This window comes from Larus michahellis, chromosome 5 (genome assembly GCF_964199755.1).
Source record: "Larus michahellis chromosome 5, bLarMic1.1, whole genome shotgun sequence".
Taxonomy (NCBI): Eukaryota; Metazoa; Chordata; class Aves; order Charadriiformes; family Laridae; genus Larus; species Larus michahellis.
In genome coordinates, this window is record NC_133900.1 from 6,476,580 (window position 1) to 6,495,818 (window position 19,239).

The 19,239-nt window shown below is 43.9% G+C and overlaps 1 protein-coding gene across 4 annotated transcripts in view; it reads left to right on the forward strand.

Annotated features, from left to right (window-relative positions):
• The window catches only part of TNIP3 (TNFAIP3 interacting protein 3), a 68,889-nt gene that overhangs the window by 8,846 nt on the left and 40,804 nt on the right, over positions 1–19,239 (forward strand). For all 4 annotated transcript variants that reach the window (XM_074588435.1, XM_074588436.1, XM_074588438.1 and 1 more), the window contains exon 3: positions 13,954–14,039. In XM_074588435.1, coding sequence (XP_074444536.1) covers positions 13,954–14,039 — 86 coding nt within the window. The remainder of the gene's footprint in view (positions 1–13,953; positions 14,040–19,239) is intronic.

The window sequence follows — 19,239 nt, forward strand, 5'->3', positions numbered from 1 at the left end:
AAACAGCTCTAAGGCAGTTTTCTTGTAGGTCGATATATAGGAATGTTTGTCTTTATAGGGTTTTTTTTGTGTGTGTGTGTGTGTCTCTGTGCTTATGCGATGGAGATCTGCATTAGAAATATTTGTATCTGGTTTCTAACAACGAGAGAGCTCTCTCTAATGTGGTGATTAGCTTTACCGCACGCTGTGTGTCTTGCAAAACCATACAGCAAACCTGTAAGCAGATATTATTCTTGATTTCACAGAAAGTAAAATTAGATTAATATGCTTTATGGTTGGAACTTCTGCTTCAGTGTTATGATGAATGTTAGTGGTTGTGAAAAGGTCATCAGATCCTCCAGAGAAGCTGAAAAAGTAGTAGACGGGCCACCCCTCACCACTCCCCTCTCCTCCGAAGTGCCTTTCTTTCTGTCCACCAACAACCAGGATACCTCCTATGAGATGCCTTCGCATCCCCTGTTTGCCTTTGGTCAGCTGCAAACGTAGGCGAAGGCATCTTCCTCTATTCGGCTGCCTGCGCTGATGGCAAACGCGAGCTCTCACTGGGTCTGTCAGACCTTACTTCCCTTTTTCCTTTTGGTTTTAACCCAGACTCTTGTAGCTCCTGTGCTCAGTCGACAATTTACAACCTATAATAGTAATGGTAGCTGACGAAGGCAGGCTAAGCTTACTGTTCAAAGGAATGTCTCTTCTGTACAATACTGGTTTACGTTATCGTATATTCCCTTACTCAGTATCATTCTAGTGTTTCCTTACCACGATCGTCGACTTCCAATGGTGCTTTAGTTAATGTGGCCAAAGCCTCCGCTGTGCTTGGGTTCCACAGAGCTCTCTACAGAGGGACAATAGCAATACGAAGCAAGCAGAGTGGAGAGTGGCTAGTTTTTGTAAAGTTTGGGGTTTTTTTGATGTATTTTGAAACACACGTTTTTGTACCATCTATCTTTAGGTCAATGTCAAGAGCGTGCACCTTGCGCTTAGAGTGGGCCACCAATGGGGTTTGTAATAAGCCTTCATTCTTTCCATGATCTTGAACTTAGCTTTGAACATCTTGCAGTCTGTCCTTGGCCCCCCTTCAGGTATCCATTGTTCTAAGTAACTCACTGCACTCCCTGGCTGCTGAGAAGAAAATCAGAGACCAGGAACCTACTCTTGTGGGTAAGGTAGATCATCTTGTTGAGAAAATTCTCTGTACTATTTTGTAGTCATATAAGGTACGTAAGTCTTCCAGGCTCTGTGCCTGATCTTATTGTTGCAGCTCAGCCAAGAAATAGCAAAGGCAGAAAAGTGTCTGCAACTTGCAGTTTTCAGTAGTCCCTGAATCTGGGTGAATATGCTTTGCCTCGTCCAAAAAAAACCTGTCTCCATGAGGTAAAGGTCACGTATCTGTCAAACCACTAGATGCTGCTTTAAAACTTCACTGATGTGTAGAGTAGGAAACTTAGTACGGCTTCAGGGTTCGCACAAGTAAAACTATGTGTTGATAGGAAAGAAATCATTCTGAAGCTTATGCAGAAAGAGAAATCCCTTTCATGGAGGAAATTTAGGATTGCCTAAAATTACATTTAGTTCCAGTTTGGACCAGAACTTAAACACTGCAATATTTCAGTACTGGTAGAAATAATGGCAGGCAACCAGCTGGAAAACAAGGTGGCCTTTATTGGCCAGTAAAAAGGTTTGTAGTCAAACGTCCTTGACACTAAGCAGCATGCTTAAAGTTTGCGGAATTGACAAATGTGATGAAGCGATGTTCTGCTGGAACCTGTTGCTGGCCTGCTGTAAAGCCTGTTGTCGTACTTGCTATCGTATCAACTTCCTGAACAACTTCAAGAAAATCCAGTGAAAAAGCATAAGAGTATATTTGAGTAATAATAAAGAATTGATTGAATCGCCATCTAAAACCTCATAAGGGAGCTGTGGCATTTCCAGTTTTTCTGTAAGGAAGGGAGAATTTGTTGCGGGTGGTCTTTCATCCGTGGCTAAGCAGTTAAGCCACACAGACAGCAGGAACAAAATGGGTGGGAAAGTGCCTTGGCTTTTAGTACATCTCCAGCAAAAGCTGTTTTGAGTCCAAATTAAAATCAAAGCGGCTCACTAAAATTGAGGATAGAACTGGGTAGCAGTATCTTCCTCCCTGGGAAAGTAACTTCTGTCGGCACGAAAATGTATTTCAGTTCTGTCTGAAGTGTGGATAAGAGGTACCCTCGCCTTTAACTCTTCAGTTTACCTCAAAAACATGAGAGCTGGGACTGCCTCCTATTGCTGCTTCTTGATCTGGGGCACGTGAATCTGTTTAAAAAAAAAAAAAAAAAGGATAGTGACCAAACTATTTCTGAGCGAAGCAGAAGAGAGTATTTTCGTTTGATAGGAAAAAATATACGTGCGTGGGAGCAGTTCTCGTTCGTGCAGCAAAGAGAGAGGAGGACAGCTGTAGCCGGCCGGCGAGTAACGCTTGTATGGAGAACAGCAGGCTGCCTTGTCGTGGCGGAATGAATTCCTAATGCCCGAACTGTAGTATCAAAGTATAAACTTAAAACGAAATCTCAGAAACTTCCTCGACAGCAAATCTGTCTTCAGCTTCCTCTCCAGAATACTGGATTCCCAAACTGTTTTGAGCGCTTTCGAAATTGCTTTTTTTTTTTTTTCCAGTCTCCTTTTTTCCTTGTAGCGGTCTTTTCTCTCCTGAATAATACTTACATGGCAATTAAGCCCTTTACAAGTCACCTAGGATCCGGTACTTTAAGCTGCTTTCTTTGCATTATATGAAATTTTCTCTAACTCATTTCCTTATTTTTCCCCTACGGAAAGCCCCTAAACAAACAGTTCTTCAGTGGACAATAAAATAATTTGAACGGCAGCCATCCAATCTGGACTTGCTCTAGGTAAGTGGCTTGGGTATGCATAAGAAGCAATGAAATTTTTATTATTCAGTTTGTGTATGGTGCAGCCAAAGGGGTTTTCCTCTTCTGAGCCGGGGGAGTGGGGAGGTCAGGTAAAAAGAGGCATATGTGATTTCTGCCGTACCCCCACAATTTTCCACTGGAGGTTAAGAGAAGGGGGGTCCCGTGTCCCCCCCGCTTCAATTTTTCCATCGACTGCTTCTCTCTGCCTCCACAAAACATTTTGTTGTGCCTGCTTTGCTGCGGGGAAAATGTCATTACTTTCACATCGCTAACATTTACAGGAGTTAAAAACGAAAGGATATAATTGCTTGAGTCAAAGTGGCTGTTAAGCTGGCGCTAACAGGAAAGGAAGAGCACGCGTCTTCATCTCCTCGGTCTCTGGCAGCAGGAAGGATGCCGTTCCCTGGTAGTATCTGCAGAAGGCGGCCGTCGCTGCAGGAGGCAGAACAGCACATCCCTCCCCGTCCGTGCTTGGGGCACGGCTGTTGAGAGGCGCTTAGAAGTAGCCCAGCACGACAGTAAATGCGCGCGGCTCAGAATGACTCCAGTTAAAATATTTGTAAGCATTTCGCCTTTTATTTAGGGAACACGTCACGGAAAAAAATTGTCAGCTTTGGTCATTTCTCTTAACTGATGGGGTGGTATGCAGCCTTGACGATAAGAAGGCAGCAAAGGCCTAACAATCCTGGCTTCGTCTGGTCCTGGATGGGGAGAAATCTGATAATTCCTGGCTTTCCCCGGCAGAAACCACGGTGGTGCGGTTGAACAGGTGACGGATATTAAGCCCAGGAACAGCACGCAGGGAAAATTTTAATTTAGCCGCATCGTTGTCGCTGAGCTGACAGAGGATGACAAAATGACAACGACGACCCCCCAAACTATTTCCAGTCCCATAGAAATTAAGCACGTTGGTCAGTCCAAAGTCGAAAGCTGTGTTTGTGTGCGGTGAAAGCCAAAAAGCACAGAAGGCTAAATTCACTGTACTCTGTGTGAATGCATTGCTGAGGAAGAAGTCATGCTATTCCCTTGTTACTCAGTCAGCCAGTGGAAAAAGCATTTCCCCTCAGAGCTTTATCTCGTGGCTTCGATTTCTTTTGCTGCTTGGCAGGATTTGAGTACAAGCCACTCGCCTCCCGAGACGGTGCTCTAGCAGTTTGCTACTGAGGTTTCGCTGGTGGGCTGCTTTCAAACCTCCCCTGTGGGGGCTGTTCTGATCTTTATAAATGCTGATTTAAAAGTAAACTAGAGATTAGAGTAAGAAACGGTGACTGATGTGGAGCTGAGTGAATAGGGTGCCGTTCTGAGGAATGGAAGATGGTAGTGCTATTTTATTTCATTATTTTATTTTATTTTAGCCAGGCAGACAGTAAATCTGAACTCTGTTGGTAAATGTCTGAACCATCAAACTAAAGTCAGTAACGTTTTCTCCAACAAAATAACAGCGGACACTTCATATGTAGTGGAAGACTATTATTGCAAAAGAACGGAGAAATCACCCTGCAACTCCAGCAGTTAAAACGTTTATCCAGGAGGCACCAACACAGTTAAACTCCTTTCAGGGAAAGGCAGGAGAAAGGTTGAACTTTGGTCTCTCCCACATCCTGACCCTGTTTCCTCTGCTGTAATTACGAATGCCTCCGGAATAGTTTTGTTTCAACCAAACTGCAGTGAGTTGAACCTGAATTTGCAAATGATTGCTGTCTCCGCGTGTGTGTGAGAAGCAGGGGGTAAATGGTTTGACAGAAAAAGATCCACCCTGCTCTACTGAGCAGCTGTGATTTTTTTTTTTTCTGCGAGAAGGATGCAAACGCTCTCAGGGCAGTTAGATCGCTAGTATTCCCAACCCAGAAGACAACAGGAGTCTCCTAAAAATGTCAGAACAGTTCCTACTCCTTGCTGGAAAACTGCACGGGTTTTGTTATCGTCAAAACCGAAACCGATAGAAGAATCAGGCTTAAAGATGAACCTTTTTCTGAACGTACCTATAATGAAGTCTTTCACTTCTAGGTAACAGTGTGACAATGTTAATTTTTATCATCTGTGAAACTTGATTAATCAACTCCTGTGGGCAGTGGACTGTAGCCTGAAATGAATAGCGCACTCTTGAAAATGCTGCATCACTTCTTGTCCGAGTGAAGGGAAGACGTTTCCGCAGTCTCCGCCTCTCTCCGCCCTCTTCCTCAGAAAGAAAATCAGATATGATAAGGTAACGTTTCTGGTTGGGGGCAGAGCTGAATGTCACTTCTGATGAAGGGACTGTAGCCGGTCGAACCGAGCGCCGATTCTGTAGGGAAACCTTTAGAATAAATTCTTGTTAAAATGCATTCCTAGAAATGGGTCCCTGACCGATCTGCCCCTTACAGTAAATTATTCTACTTTTAGATTAATATTGAGGTTCTATACCTTTTGAGTTGAGGCAACTTTTCCACCGGGCTAGACCGCTGCTTTTCCCACAGAGCGGCTTTTGCTGGTGCGTGGGCGTACCATTGTGTCACTGTTCCATGGTAACGTGAAGAACGAGAGGGAATCCTCTGTGGTCTCTTACAAGCAGTGCTTTCAAGTAGATCTGTGGGGGCTGTGTTGTTTTTTTTTTGAGAGAGAGATGAATATGCTCTCAACGTTAGAATGACTTTAAGAAAGGGGGTTCCCTAAGCCTGGTGTGTAGGTTAAACCTTGAGAGAGAGAGATATATATATTTGACTCCAAACCACTTAGTTCTCATTTGATTCAGAGAGCCTGTATTGAGACTAGTACGCCCTAACCCAGCAGCACAGAGACGAACATCTTCCCTAAATACGGTGAGTAACTTCTGCGTTCATTTGGAGCTCCTGTCAGCGGGTCTCTGCCTAGCCTCACGACGGAGTCATGTGCTTCTTTTCCCTTGTCATCTGCCAAAGAGACCTCGAATCCCAGCCCTGATATTTTGCGAGGGTTTGGGTTTGTTTTTTTTTTCCAAGTGACTTTTTAATTTCTTCATCATTTTTATATAGAGTAGCTATAGCAGAATTCATTGGCTTTCTTTTCTTGCACAAAGCTGGACGATGAAAGGTACAGGAATAGTGAAGGATTATTGCCGTGTACAGCATTAAGGCTATGTCAAGCAGTTATTTTGGGGTAAATCTAGTGATATAAAGATTCAGTGCACCTGTACTGCGTTTGACCCACGCTTCTTCCTTGGATAATGCTTCTGCTGAGACCTTTGGAAGTTTTACCTGTTCCGTAGAGTTTGGGACGTTCCCTGTGCTGCTGACCCTGACCGGAGCAGGGACAGGATTCCCTTAACTGGGTCTGTCATTAGGAGATGGACCCTTTCTCCACATTTACTACAAATTGTTTTCTATAATCTACACAGCGTTTGAGGGTGGGCTAGGACCCTGGGCTAGGTGGTGGGGGTTTTTTTGCTTGACTTGTGGGTGTAAATTGGCATTAAAGCTGCATCTCAGAAAAAGTTTTGATGGATTCCACCCCTGAGTAAGGAATGCTTGGTGCCACAGTATTATAGATTTCAAGTGTTATGTTTCGGATTAAGAAGTATCAATGAGGTGAGCTATGAGGACTAGTGAGACGAGGTTCACGGAGAGGGAGAAGAAAACAAATGTGTGTGGTTTTTCTCCTCCTTGTTTTAATTACTTCTTTGAGAAAGACTTTAAAAGCTGTAGTACTTCTCTCCATTGTCGTGGGAAGCAACCCTTCTGTTTTCAGAACCAGTGGTGGTTGCTGCCAGAGGGCACACGTACCTGTTGTGCTAGGGCAGCTGTAAGAACTCCAGACCCCTCTATCTTCCCCCTCTCCAAATTAAGCAAAAGTTCTCGATACACCTGTGAGGATTACAAAATACCCCCAGCAAACCATTCAGAAGCCTGGAGAAAGAGAGCTCCTTAAAGGGTCGTCTTCCTTATGCTGCCAGCGGAGTCCTAATTTCTAGCCCCCACCCACCCCGCCCCCTTCGGATTTTGAAGCTTGGCTGGAGAGTACGATATTTAGATAAAACAGAGCTGCATTCCTCATCTAAATCAGATCCTTCTTGCTGTTAAACTTTGGTTCTTGTACTTGCACAGCTTTTTGTAGGTAGGTCTGCCTGTATCTTGAATTCTTTTCTCGCAGCCTCGCTTCCTTCCCAGCCACGTGGGCCCCGTACTTGGAACGGTCTCTTTTCTTTTACTCTGCTACCTCTTCATACTGCAGAGACTCAATTCCAAAGCCATCATCATCCCAAATCTTTTCTCTCTTGGCTTGGATTGCACAAGAAATTTCCATCGTTTCTCTTTGCTATCACAACATCACGGTTTCACTGTAGCAAGCTCCCCATTAAAAATTGTTCAGAAAAAACCATTATGGGCACTATCAATGAGTTATTAATCTTGCTTTTTATCCTGCAGCATTTTTCCTTCTGTAGTTTATCTCTTAGAAAGTTTCCCGTCTGTACTTTGGCTGTGAATGAATAATAAAGAACCATTTTTTTTTATTTTTTTTTTTTACTGCAGAATTTGAAGCTGGCATTTAACAAAATACCCAAGTACTTCCTTCTCCTCTTGCCCACCTCCAAGTAATTTGTCAGGCTGATAAAAGTTGAATACAGATCATGAGCAAATACCATTGGAAAGGTTCGTGCAGTGCAATTCCATGGTATGTGCCTAGTTTGCAGGTGTTTTTCTGAAGATCTGTATCCTTGGCAGGTTTATGTATATTTGACAGCTCTGTGATTGCTTTGATGAATGAATTTTAAACAAACCAAAGATGTTTACTGTTGAGGACTTTATTTTATCAACATATTTTATATATCGTTGGAACTAACTTGTATTCTATTTAACACAGCGTTGCTTTCGCAGAATTTGCGTACAATAGGTACGTTCAAAGCGTCATTGGCTTTGCCCCCAGACCTGTGTACGCTAATTGGCTTCAGTCAAACCTAATATTTTCCAGTGAAGAAAAGCTCTCTTCTAAATGTGTAAAAAAAAAAAAAGGAGTCCACGTGCAGTATCTGAAAATCAGCGACAGCCTGCGTTTAAAATTTCGAAGGGGCTCAAATAACTTTCAAACCATGGAAAAATGTTGGGATATTCTTTAGGTGACGTTTTTGGTTGTCATCATACATCTTCTAGCAACTTCTTAATATGTCGTAAAGCTCCCCAAAACAGAAAAAGGTTAAATCCTCCCCACCCCCAAACTTATAACCTTATAATAATCAGAGGCAGGTATTTTAGGGTTTTTTTTTGTGGCCTCCGCTGATGGGAGAGAGAAGATGACTACAGGAACCCAAAGAAGTACTGAGGGTGTTTTGAGGTACACCGTGTGTGGCTCTGATGGCTTGATGATACTTATGACTTCCTCTGGTCACTTCTTAGGCGACTCTTTTGCACGTCGGAAGTGTAGTCGTGATATTTTTGGCGCTGAACTTATGCTTTGTAGTCTTTCAAATTATCTTGTATGCTTTAAACTCATCTGTGCAGATGTCTGTGTGGAATGACTGATGTGGTGAGCTCAAATGAAGAAGTCCGTGTCACCTGAGCCCTGGGCATGACTGTGGTTGCTTTTTGGTAACGTTTGTGCCACCGATTTCTACTTGAAGAAGGGATTTATACTCATTGGGGAATAATTCTTTCACTTTTAGATGTAGTGCTCGAGATCGTCACCCCAAAGATGCGTAGAAATTAAGTGAACCGATTTCCAAACGGAGAAATATGCCTGAAAATTGGTTTTATCTCTGTTGTACTTTAAGAAAAAAAAAAAAGTGATATCTTGATTTTTAACAAGGCCACGTAGTTTAAAACGGTGTTTTGTACCCACCCCTTAAACTGGTTTGTGTGTGTCAACGGAAGCGTTTTCACCCACCCAGTGTCGGAGGACCAGCGCTCGTAAGACCAAAGATGTATAAAGCAGGCACTGTCTATCTGTGCGGAGTCACCCTGCTACATCCCGTACAACAAAGCAAATGCAGAGATTACGCTGCGCACTTTCCGTTCCTGGACCGGCGCCAAAGAACCCGTGGTGCAGAGCCTCTCCAGAGTCCCATCTGCTCTACGCCGAAAGCCAGGCCTTCAGTTCTGGGTCGAAATAGCGTGTTCAGCCTTTAATTGGCTCATTCCTCGGTCTGGTCCACTTCAGGGGGTTCCTGGTGGTTTGGGGTTTAATTTACTTCAGTTGCTGCATAATTTGAGATGATCTCAAGGCACGTCAATAGATTGCTTATCAAGTTGTGGATATCACAGCTTCGGGGGAGGGCATCTGTGAATTAAGTTCTTTGGGGTGATCGCTGTTCTGAATCTACTGTTACCCTAACCGAGGAGAAATGTGCTTAATAGCGAGATCAGTTTTAAGTATCGGGCGTTAAATCTTCCTGCATCACACAGGGCAGGTCCCAGTTTCACTTTAGCCGAATGAAATCGGGCAAGACAGAGCTGAGGGATCTAACTACTCCTTATTTGGGGGGGGAGAGGGGGGGAATCAAGCTTCAGATTTTAAGTTTTGGTTAGAAACCGTCTAATATAGAAGTTTCGGCACTTTATCAGGAAATAACGGGGGGAGGAGAGAACTGGTGGCTCTTGCCGTATTTGCCTGTGGCTTTTTCTCGTGCTGCATTTACATGGCTGAAGTGGCGTTTTCAGTGAAGAGCATTGCAGGCAAAAAGCAGACAGACATCTCGTGCAACGGCTGGTCCAAGGCTGGCTGCACCGCACGCTAGTGCTATTACGAGCACCAAACCTGGGAATGCCGAGGTCGGAGGAGATCACAGAAACGTTACGTGTCTGACTTCTTAAGGCGGGGGGGGGGGAACACCAAAAAATCTTGACGGCTTTAGCCATGTTTCAGATCAGTTGCAGTGAGTGTTGCTTAGGACCTTGCGGCGGCGCGCTCTCCCCTCATTCATCGAATGCTCTTTTATTTCTTTGGTTGCTCTTCCCTTTTGATCGCATTTACAGTAACAACCCGTTTCTCCCTCCCACTCCTCCTACACAACAGCCACACGCAGACAGCGTATAACCTGCCGGCTTGTTGATCAACAGCGTTTATGATTATAGATGTTCCACTTTGTTTCAGGGCTATTTTGCAATACGGGTAATACTTAAATGAGGTAAGTTTACTCAGCCTGGCCGTGACGGACCCTGAATCTTTCACAGTGCAAAAAATGGGTATCACTGAAAGGGTAATTTGTTAGCGGGTTTATTCCTTGTGGATAATTTGCTAGTATGTACTTCGTTTATTTGGCATATGATCTGTTTTCTGCTCCCTCCACTGTGGCAATAATGTCCATTTACGGTGGTGGTCTGTAAAATTGAATCACTGAGCCCACCTAGGCGGGAAAAACAAAACCAAACTCTCCTTTCCCTTCTCTGCCTCTTTTAGGCTGGCTCAATTCTGACGCTTATTTTACATTACGTTCGCACAAAATACTGCTTTGGCGCAACTGAAGAAGCAGCGAATTACTGAGCAGGTTGGGGGAACGTGAGCAAAGGTTTGGGAAAGTAGGATGCTCTTAAGTTAGAACTAGACTTGGAGAACGAAAAAGAGAATGGAGCAAGAGCATTGCGGGGTTTAACATTTACAATACAGACGCTCGTGCAATGCATTTTGGATAACATTTTGAAACTCCGGTGTCATGAGTGCCTGTCTGGCTGTGACCGTTTTTATAATTAAGATTTCATTAGAATTAGTGAGTCTTCTTGTCATCTTGAACGGTGTGGTTTTTTTTTTTTTCTCTCCAGACATGTTTTTGGTATGTGAAAAACTTATTTGTTCTCAATGCAAATCAATACTCCCAACCAAAAAGTGCTTTTTCGGCCTATTCGGGTATATCTAGGAAGCACTTGGGGCGTGGAGCACTGATAAATTTGGTGGGTGAGCACCAATTAAATTTTGCAGGCTTTTTCCCAAGCATTTTCAGTTATTGCAAGCCCCCATGAATCTGTGAGTGAGTTTGCTCCTGTTTTACTTCAGGGTGTTCCTGTTCTTAAAAGCCTTGATAGAAAGCAGAAAACTTATGTAATTCTGAGCAATCCTTTACGCGACCGTTATAACCCCCTATTTTCTACAGAGCCTTAATTCTTTGAAGTAGCTGAATTTTATCCATCTTGGCTTCAATTTCTCTGATCTAATAAAAACCTACATACGGCATTAAATTGCCTCTTATCGCTGTAAAAACTCACAGTCGTTTTAATAACAAACACTCGCACATGGCACAATAACCCAGTTGTACCTTTTCTGTTCAAATTCATAACTGTAGCTTTAGATTTAGCACAACTCGTGCTGCCAACACAAGTCGGACTCATTGCAGTAAGTTTTTTGCTTGTGAAGAATAAAAAATGGGTTAAAAAATAATAGTAGTAATAATAGAAAAAAAATATATATACGCACATAAAGCCTTTTAGAAGTAACATGCTTTTCCAAAAAAAAAAAAAACAACCATGAGAAATGAAAAGCAAGCGTGACTCTGCATCAACAGCCCCTTGTGCATCAATAGTTTGGGAAACGGCGGGTGCAAAGGTAAGCAGGTGGCGATGCGGCTTTGCTGGCGGTAACCTGACCAGGCTCGGCTGGGTGGATTGTGCCATCTGTCACAGCTGATAACTTCTTACTACTTTTTCCCCGTATCTTGGGCTGGATAGGTGAGGGTGGGTGGGTGGTGGGTGTACTCCGATGCTACTGAGACGAAAACGGCTTCTGAGAGCTGGGCTGGCTTGTGGAGACACGTTAAACCAAGGCGCCCAGCGCTGAGGGACGCGCCACACAATCTGCGTATGACTAAGAGTCAGGAGATCCATACGACGGACCTCGTTGAGCCACAGGGGGAGGGGACCCCCCCCTCCACCACCTCCACCCCAGCAGATGTTAGGACTTCTAGAGAACTGCTTGTTTATACTGTCCGGCTGTGCAGCTGGGCCAGGCGGTGATTCAGGAATTGTCGGCTTTTGCAGCTCCTTTCCGTGCATTTCCCCGGCTTGGCAGGGCAGGGCAGGGCCACAGAGAACCCGGAGCACCCGCTACGCAGGGAGCGTGCAGCACCCCTTCCCTGTGGGCCCCCCGAATCTGCCTCACCATCCTGTCCCCGCAGAACCAGGAAGTGACACGTCTGATAAAGAAATACCTTTTTCTATGTTCTTCGCTGCTTTTTGTTTGTTTGTTTGTTTGTTTGTTTTTCTTGTCAGTTTTTTTGGAACTTTGCTTCTTGCATGAATTGTACCGACATAGGTATCTTCAGCGGCCTGTTTTTCAGCGCACGCCTGTTCTCAGCGCATCGGCAAATGCATCTGAAGCTGCTGAAATGTCTAAGGCCAGTGGGATGAATTAGAGATGGAGTAGCAGTCTGAGTTCTGTGGGGTTTGTTTCGTTTTGTTTTTTTTTTTTCTTTTTTTAAATTCAGACAAGCATGGTCGTATTTCGCTTAGTCATTTTGTTTTATTTTTTTTTGTTGTTTCAGTGGTGGTAGGGAGTGTTCATACTAGACGAACATTTTTCAAATCTTACGTTTTTAAGCTAGATACCTAAAAGTCAAGTTTTAGGCACTCCAAAATAAGGATTAATTCTCATTAGTATCCCGTGTCTGCAGCTCCCATTGAAATCAGATTAATATAGCTTTCCATACTTCAACAGGTTTTTGTTATAATTAAACAGACACTCATAAAGCTCAGACAAGCTGGAATCAAGTTTCATATGAAACTGAATTGACATTTTTTTCTTAATAGGATCCTTGTAATTAGTGATTACCAGATGCATTTAAAATGTGTGAAATGCCTGCAGGAATGGGAATTAAGAAGGGGGGAGGGATGCCAAACACTTCAGATCTTCTCCTGGCAACCTTTCATGTTAAATTTCTGCTCTGCACATAGATGAAGCAGCATGGTTTCTATAAAATGTTCGTCTGTGGTTTCACATTAAGTTGATGTTACCAATAAAGAGAGTGACTCGTAATTGAAAACTTACTTGCTTATAAATAGCAGGTTTCCATCATGATGGCTCCCCGCTTTATTTGAGTGGTCAAGTTGCTGTCCTTAATGTAGGTGTTATGAAACCTGCCAGTTTTCTAATTCCAGCAACTATCATAACACTATTGTTTGTCATTTTGATCTAAAGTGAAGAATAAGCCTTCTGGGCTCCCTTTCTGATGAACTAGAGGTGTCCCACGTAGCCTGAAGAAACCTACCCGGGACTCTTACCAGCCTGCGTCACAGGAGCAGAATGACTCCTCTGGATGAGGTGGCCTGGGCTCACTCTGTGTGCCATCTGTTCTCCCACTTGTGATGGAGAGGTGGTGGTACCTCATAAAATTGGGGGGAAAAAAAAAAAAAAAAAACAACTTGCTTTTTTTCCTCTTTGGAATTGTCATCCAAAAGGGAATATCTGCATGTGGACTGCTTAGTGTTATCCTGGTGCGTCTCCTTTTCCCGAGGAGGGGTGGGTTTTTTCTACTGTCCTATCTCTTTGGAAATGCACTGCTGGACAGTAGCTGGTCCTGACCGGAGGGAAACTTGTTAGAAGCTTGTATAGTTCTTGAACACCACGCTTGTCCACAATAACTCACACACGGCTCCTTTTCTTTTCTCTCCACGTGATCTAGATCAGATCCATAACTCAAATTCTCTTAAATTTGGCGCAGTAGTTTTACCGGACGCTTCCGTGAAGCGTATGAATTTTCTGGTCAACGTGAGGACATGCTTGAACTATAAAGTCTTTAAGGTAGTTGATTCTTTTAGGATGACTAACAAAAGCCCTTTTTGGAACGCTTCCAGCGTTCCCATGACTGCTGGCAGCTTTGCTCCTTGGGTAGATTCTTGCCACCCCAGCCAGAGACTGTTATTGCTCCTGCCCTTGCCAACTGTCCCTGGTGGAGTGGTGGACTGAAGGGAGGATGATGCTGGGAAGGAGGAAGTAGATTCCTGCCTTGCTTTGTGGCAAGCATTCATGGTATGTGAAGAAGACGACAGAAACGCAGGCAAGACATGGTTGCCTCTTCTCATTGTAATCATCTACTTAATTTTTTTTCTTCCTAGATTGTTAAGCTTTTTTATTTCCCCTTAATGTCTGCTTTTTTTTTTCCCCTCCCTGTTTCTAATAGATTCACTGTGAGCAGCTGAAAAGGAAGAATAAAGGTGCAGAGGAGCATCTAGAATTGTGCCCCCATCAGCGTGTTGAGATGGAAAGGTATTAACTATCATAATTTTACGTAGAAAAATTTGTTTTATTTTTATTTTTTAAAGAGTAATTTACATATTGGAAATATATAGTTGAGTGTTTCCTACATATGTCAATCAATTTATCTTCCAGACCACCTGGGTTAATGCTTTTTTTTCTGCTTTAATCTCTCCTGTGGAGATCTGTGTTGGTTGTTTAAATGTGAAACTTGGCACTTTTCTGTATTGAGATGAGCAAAATCATAGAGTACAGCGTCGGTTGGAAGGGACCTCTGGAGGGCATCTGGACTGACCTGCTCAAAGCAGGGCTAGTTAGGCCAGGTTCCTCAGGGCCTGCTTAGGTGAATCTCAAATATCTCCAAGCACGGAGACTTCACAACCTCTTTGGGCACCCGCTTCTTCACAAACTAATATTAATTCTACTGATAATGGCAGTAAGAGAGGCTGTACTGTAGGATATAGAGATAAAGAGGTCACATTATGACTACAACCTCTGATGAGGCTGTGATGATGGCAAAGCCTTTCGAAGGCTGTCAGTGAGTAATAAGGAGCTTTAAGAAAATTCACAGTGCTGAGTACTTCGGCGAATGCTGCTGTATTCAACAAGATAACCTCCGGCCAAAAAAGAAAATGAAATAAAATTTTGAGGTAGCCAAGAACGATTCAAAGGTAGCTTATATCAAGATATAGATAGCGTACGGATTTGAGAGAGAGATGAAAAGAAAAAAACTGTTTTAATGTAACTGTAGGTTGTTTGGGGAAGCTTAAGAAATAATACCCTAGCCTTTTTTCTTCCTGTAAGACACATTTTTCCCCAGGTTAGTTTATTGCGAAATCACTGGATTCGAAATCCCTCGTGGACTGGGGTTTCCCATTTATTCAAGACGCTGTGAGCTGCTGCCAGCATCGTTTGAGTCCAGCCCCCACTCTGTGAAGGGAGTGAGGCGCCAGGTTCCTGTCTGGGGATGGCAGCCCCGGTAAAACCACATGCCAGTTGCCGGCGGTTCGAGCCCTGGCCCCGTGCCGCAGCCAGCCGTGCAGTGAGCTGCCTGCACCTCTGCCTCTCGGCTCGGATGCCTAACAGCTACCACAGGCAAAGAATTGGCTTGACTTAACGGAGCTGGTTATCCTCCGTTGGCTACCGCGTGTTAAATTTCCTGGCCGCGTTTCCAAATGGTGTTCATCTCTCTGTTCTGCTGGCCGCCGCTAGTAGATCGCTGAAGCTATCTCAGGTCTGTATGGGAGACACTGACCCAAATGAATCACGGATTCGTTTTCCTCCAAGGGTGCAGCCAGCTGTGAGCCCGGGTCAGTAAAGCGTTGGTGACGCATCCACCCTCTGGCCAAGGCTCAACTAGAAGGCAAAATGGGCTGTGCGTGGGTCTTGTTCTGTGTGCGGTGATGCCAGATTTGGCAAAAAGGAAAAATTAGCGGTGCAAAGCACCCGTTAAAAATGTCAACTGTGTCATTGCATCAGAATCTCAGCTTTCCGCAGAAATGAGTACGCGTAAGTTCTGAATAGACTCATGGTGCACAAGCCATAGCTGTGGGGCGAGCAGCCGGTCCAGGAAGGGCTGTGGGAGGAGGACCATTTCAAAAAGGTGCCTTCTGAAGCTAGGAGAGCGTCCTAAAAAGGGGTGCAAGCTTTTCTAGCTATCGGTCTTCATTAGAAAAGAGCAAGTACCTGAAAACATCTAGATTTGTCTCCCTTCTCGGTTTTTAACTCAGATTTCAGTTCTTGCAACACTTTCCTGCCATCTCCCACCCCCTTTCTGCGTGCGTGCTTTTCAGTGGGGGGATTTGTCTGCTCAGAAAGCACACGCCACTCGGTGGTTCTGCTCGGCCGAGCTTTCCATTTGATTGATTTTCGTGGCAAAACTTCAGTTCCCTTTCCATGAGTGATCCGCATGCAGCTGCCCGAGCCCTGAGTGATGAGTCTGGGTGACAGTGCTCCATTTACTGCTTCTCCAGAGAGAAGTCGTCTCCACAGCCGTCCGTAACTCGCTCGTGGCTGATTTAAAGCCTGAGAAAGCTGGTGAAAATAATTTAATTGGCTTTCCTGAGGTCTGAACTCAGACCAAAAGCTGTCCATCGGGAAGAAATTCGATTATGGTCTTGGTGGTCTAATTAAGTAGGAGATCCAAGTGAAAGGGGAACGATGTTATTTTCCTGACGTGCAGGCTGCGTAGGGTACAGAAGTGAGGAGGCAGCGTTGAAATCCCGTCCCAAAAGACAGGAACCTCCAGGCACGGCGGGGAGCAGCACCGCGCGATAAGTCATGTGCCATTTAATGTGAACCAGCTAATTGTCATCTTCTTGCCCATTGCGTATTTGTTGAGGGGAATAGTCAAAGGCCGGGAGACACCCAAGTGCCTCAATGTCCGTAGCTTTACGTCTCTTTTCACTGAGACAGGACAGGTTATAGGTGCGGCTTCAGTTAATCACTGGGCCTTTTTTTTTTTTTTTGTCTTTTTGACTAATTTTCAGAGAAACCAGATGTCTTTCCATTAAGAGCACGCACCTCTTTTGTTGTTGTGATTTGTGTAATTCTTGAAATTAAGCAAAACTATTAAAGAATAATTGTTTCTGTTCCCATTAACAGCACACAACTTCTCCAGATGTGGCATTTGACAGCCAAACAGCTGCTGGCTATTAAATGTGCCTTAAAAGCTCCATTCCTTTGTCGTAAAGGGAACAGAAGTGTAGGGACGTTTATGGGGTGATAGGCAGATGTTTTGGCTACATCAGATTCGAGCGAAAGTTTAAGTGGTTTCTCGGCTATAGGCACGGCGTGTCCGTGTTTTAACCCCTCTCGTACACCTCGCCTCATGGAGCTCTCTTCTTTGGGACTGGACTGAGATTATTAGATTATTTCTAATCTCACACTCGCCTCCCAAGCGACGGGGCCAGCGTTTTTTTCGCGCCATCCGGGACGCCTCGCTCCGAAGACAAGGCAGTTCTTCTGCGAGGGAGGCGGATCTCAGCTGCTGCTGCTGGCTGGCTTTCCAGCTAGGCTTTTGAAATGCTGGGTGAATTTTTTTTTTTTTGATGACGCTCGAGTGAGTTAAAAAAATTAAGTTGCAAAGGATTTGAAAGAATGTGTTGCATTCTTTTTTTTTTTTTTTTTTTTTTTAAAGCTTTCTTTTTTAAGCATATCCTCATAATCGTTAAAGGCAGGTGTTCTTTTTGTTTGTCCCGGCACTTGTACCCTTTATGCCCAATAAACTCTTTTTTTTTTTTTTTTTATAGTGGTACGTGTGAGGTGGAATGTTGAACTAGCGTAGATCCATTTCAAGAGACCTGGTTTAAATCCCCGAGCCTCAACTCTGAACCGAGATCCGCACGCTGGGTGCTGAGTACTGGAATAGCATCACCCATCTTTAGGGAGCAGCACCATATTGTAATTATTTTCTATCAGCGCAGGATCTACTTGACTTGTAAGAGTTCATGAGGCCGCAAAGGTGTTTGGTTTTTTTTTTTGGTAACAAAAGTCATTTTGTTTTCTTGGCAAAATTTTCTTCTTCCCGTTGCTTGTTGGACCGCGGAAATTCTTTGTTTTTTAGTCTTAACTGGATAAGATTTTTGTATAAAAATCCCTATGTGTTTATATGAAAAAGAAAAAATCTAAAAATTCTACAAAACTGAATTAAGAGAGCAAAAAAACCTGTAAAATCATGTGGAACGTAAAATAGGCAAGTTCTACAGATAAACTGTCGTTTTTAAGAAGTATTCGCTTAATTGTATTCCTGTTTTAAGTCTGTTTCTAGTATAAATTAGGCTAAATATTCCATAATCCAGGCCTCATTTTCTCCCATATTCTAGAGGCCTTTTTTTCTGAAATGAAGTGCCTTATCATAAATAGGGGAAAAATTAGCTAAAACAGTTTGCCTTGAAATTTGCCACATTTTTTAATTTATCCCAGCCAGTTCATGCTCCATAATTCATAGGCAGAAATGCATTTCTTTCCATGGATCCGCTCCTGAAGGTTTAGCCAAGCAAGAATCCTACATCCCAAATGCCCACCCAAGGGGATGAAGCATGTGTTTAACCCCTAGACTCTGGAATTCATTTCCCGTCAAAATATGGCTCTGTGGTATTGGCGTCTGGCTGTAAATCCTGGGTTTAAAACCTTTTTTTTTTTCTTTTCCTTTTTTATTGTTTATGGTGTGTATTTGTGCTTTCAGCCATCACAGGAGAATGACCCCAGCACATCAGCCTTGAAATTATTATTTCAAATAGAGTTATATGCCTTCGGTATTAATATTTGGCAATAAATGCCTTGGGAGATGATGTAGGTAAATCCATTGTTGCCACGTAACTGCCGTTAGTAATAATGCCGGTTTCCAGTGAAAACCAGGGAGAGCCAAGAGCTCGCAAACGGTGCCAGCCGCAGATGGGACTCTGCATGGGGCTTGTACCTGGCTATTTGATAAACGTGTATTTCTCGGCCATCAATCGATGCTGCTACAAGCCCAAAGCATGTGGCTCATCAACAGAGCTTGGGGCAGACCGTCCGGAGCTGAACTGGTGGCTGCTCCGTTATGAAAGCGTGTGTTAGCCGGAGTTGTTCCATCTTCTGCTGCTTCTCCCGACAGGATAAGGCAGCCTGCGTTGGGGTGCCCTTGACTCCATTAGAAGCCACTGATGTCCGCATCTCGCACTTCCTTTCTGGGGCCATCATATTCTGGTTTCCGTGACGGTTTTGGGCCAAATATAGGTTTTGCTCTGTCTCAGTTACGTGCATAATTAAATCAAATTCCCTGCGCGCGTACAACCGGCACTTCGCTGCCTAACCCTGTGAGGACGGACAGACCAGCATGGTTTATTTAGCCGGGTGGCACCGACCTGCGTAGGAATTTCAGTTCCATTCACGTACTGGGCACAATTTTTGTTCTGGCTCCTGCCTATCTGAAAAACTGAATTGCTGTAAAAAGTATGCGACCGTTTCTAAACAATTAATTACAAAAAGCCGATAGAGCCGAGAAATTGAAACGGCGCAAAGATGTATCGTAGAGCAACAACTGAAAGGCATTTTAAAGGCAGGTGGGTGAATATGTGGGAGAAATGAAAATACCTCTCACGTGGCGCGCAGTTAGTCTCTAGCAATGAAATCCTGCGTGGATATGGCAGCTTGCAAACCAAACAAAACAGCCCTAACTTCTTATCCTTGGAGGACACGGCCAAAAGAATATTGGCTACTACTTTTCAGA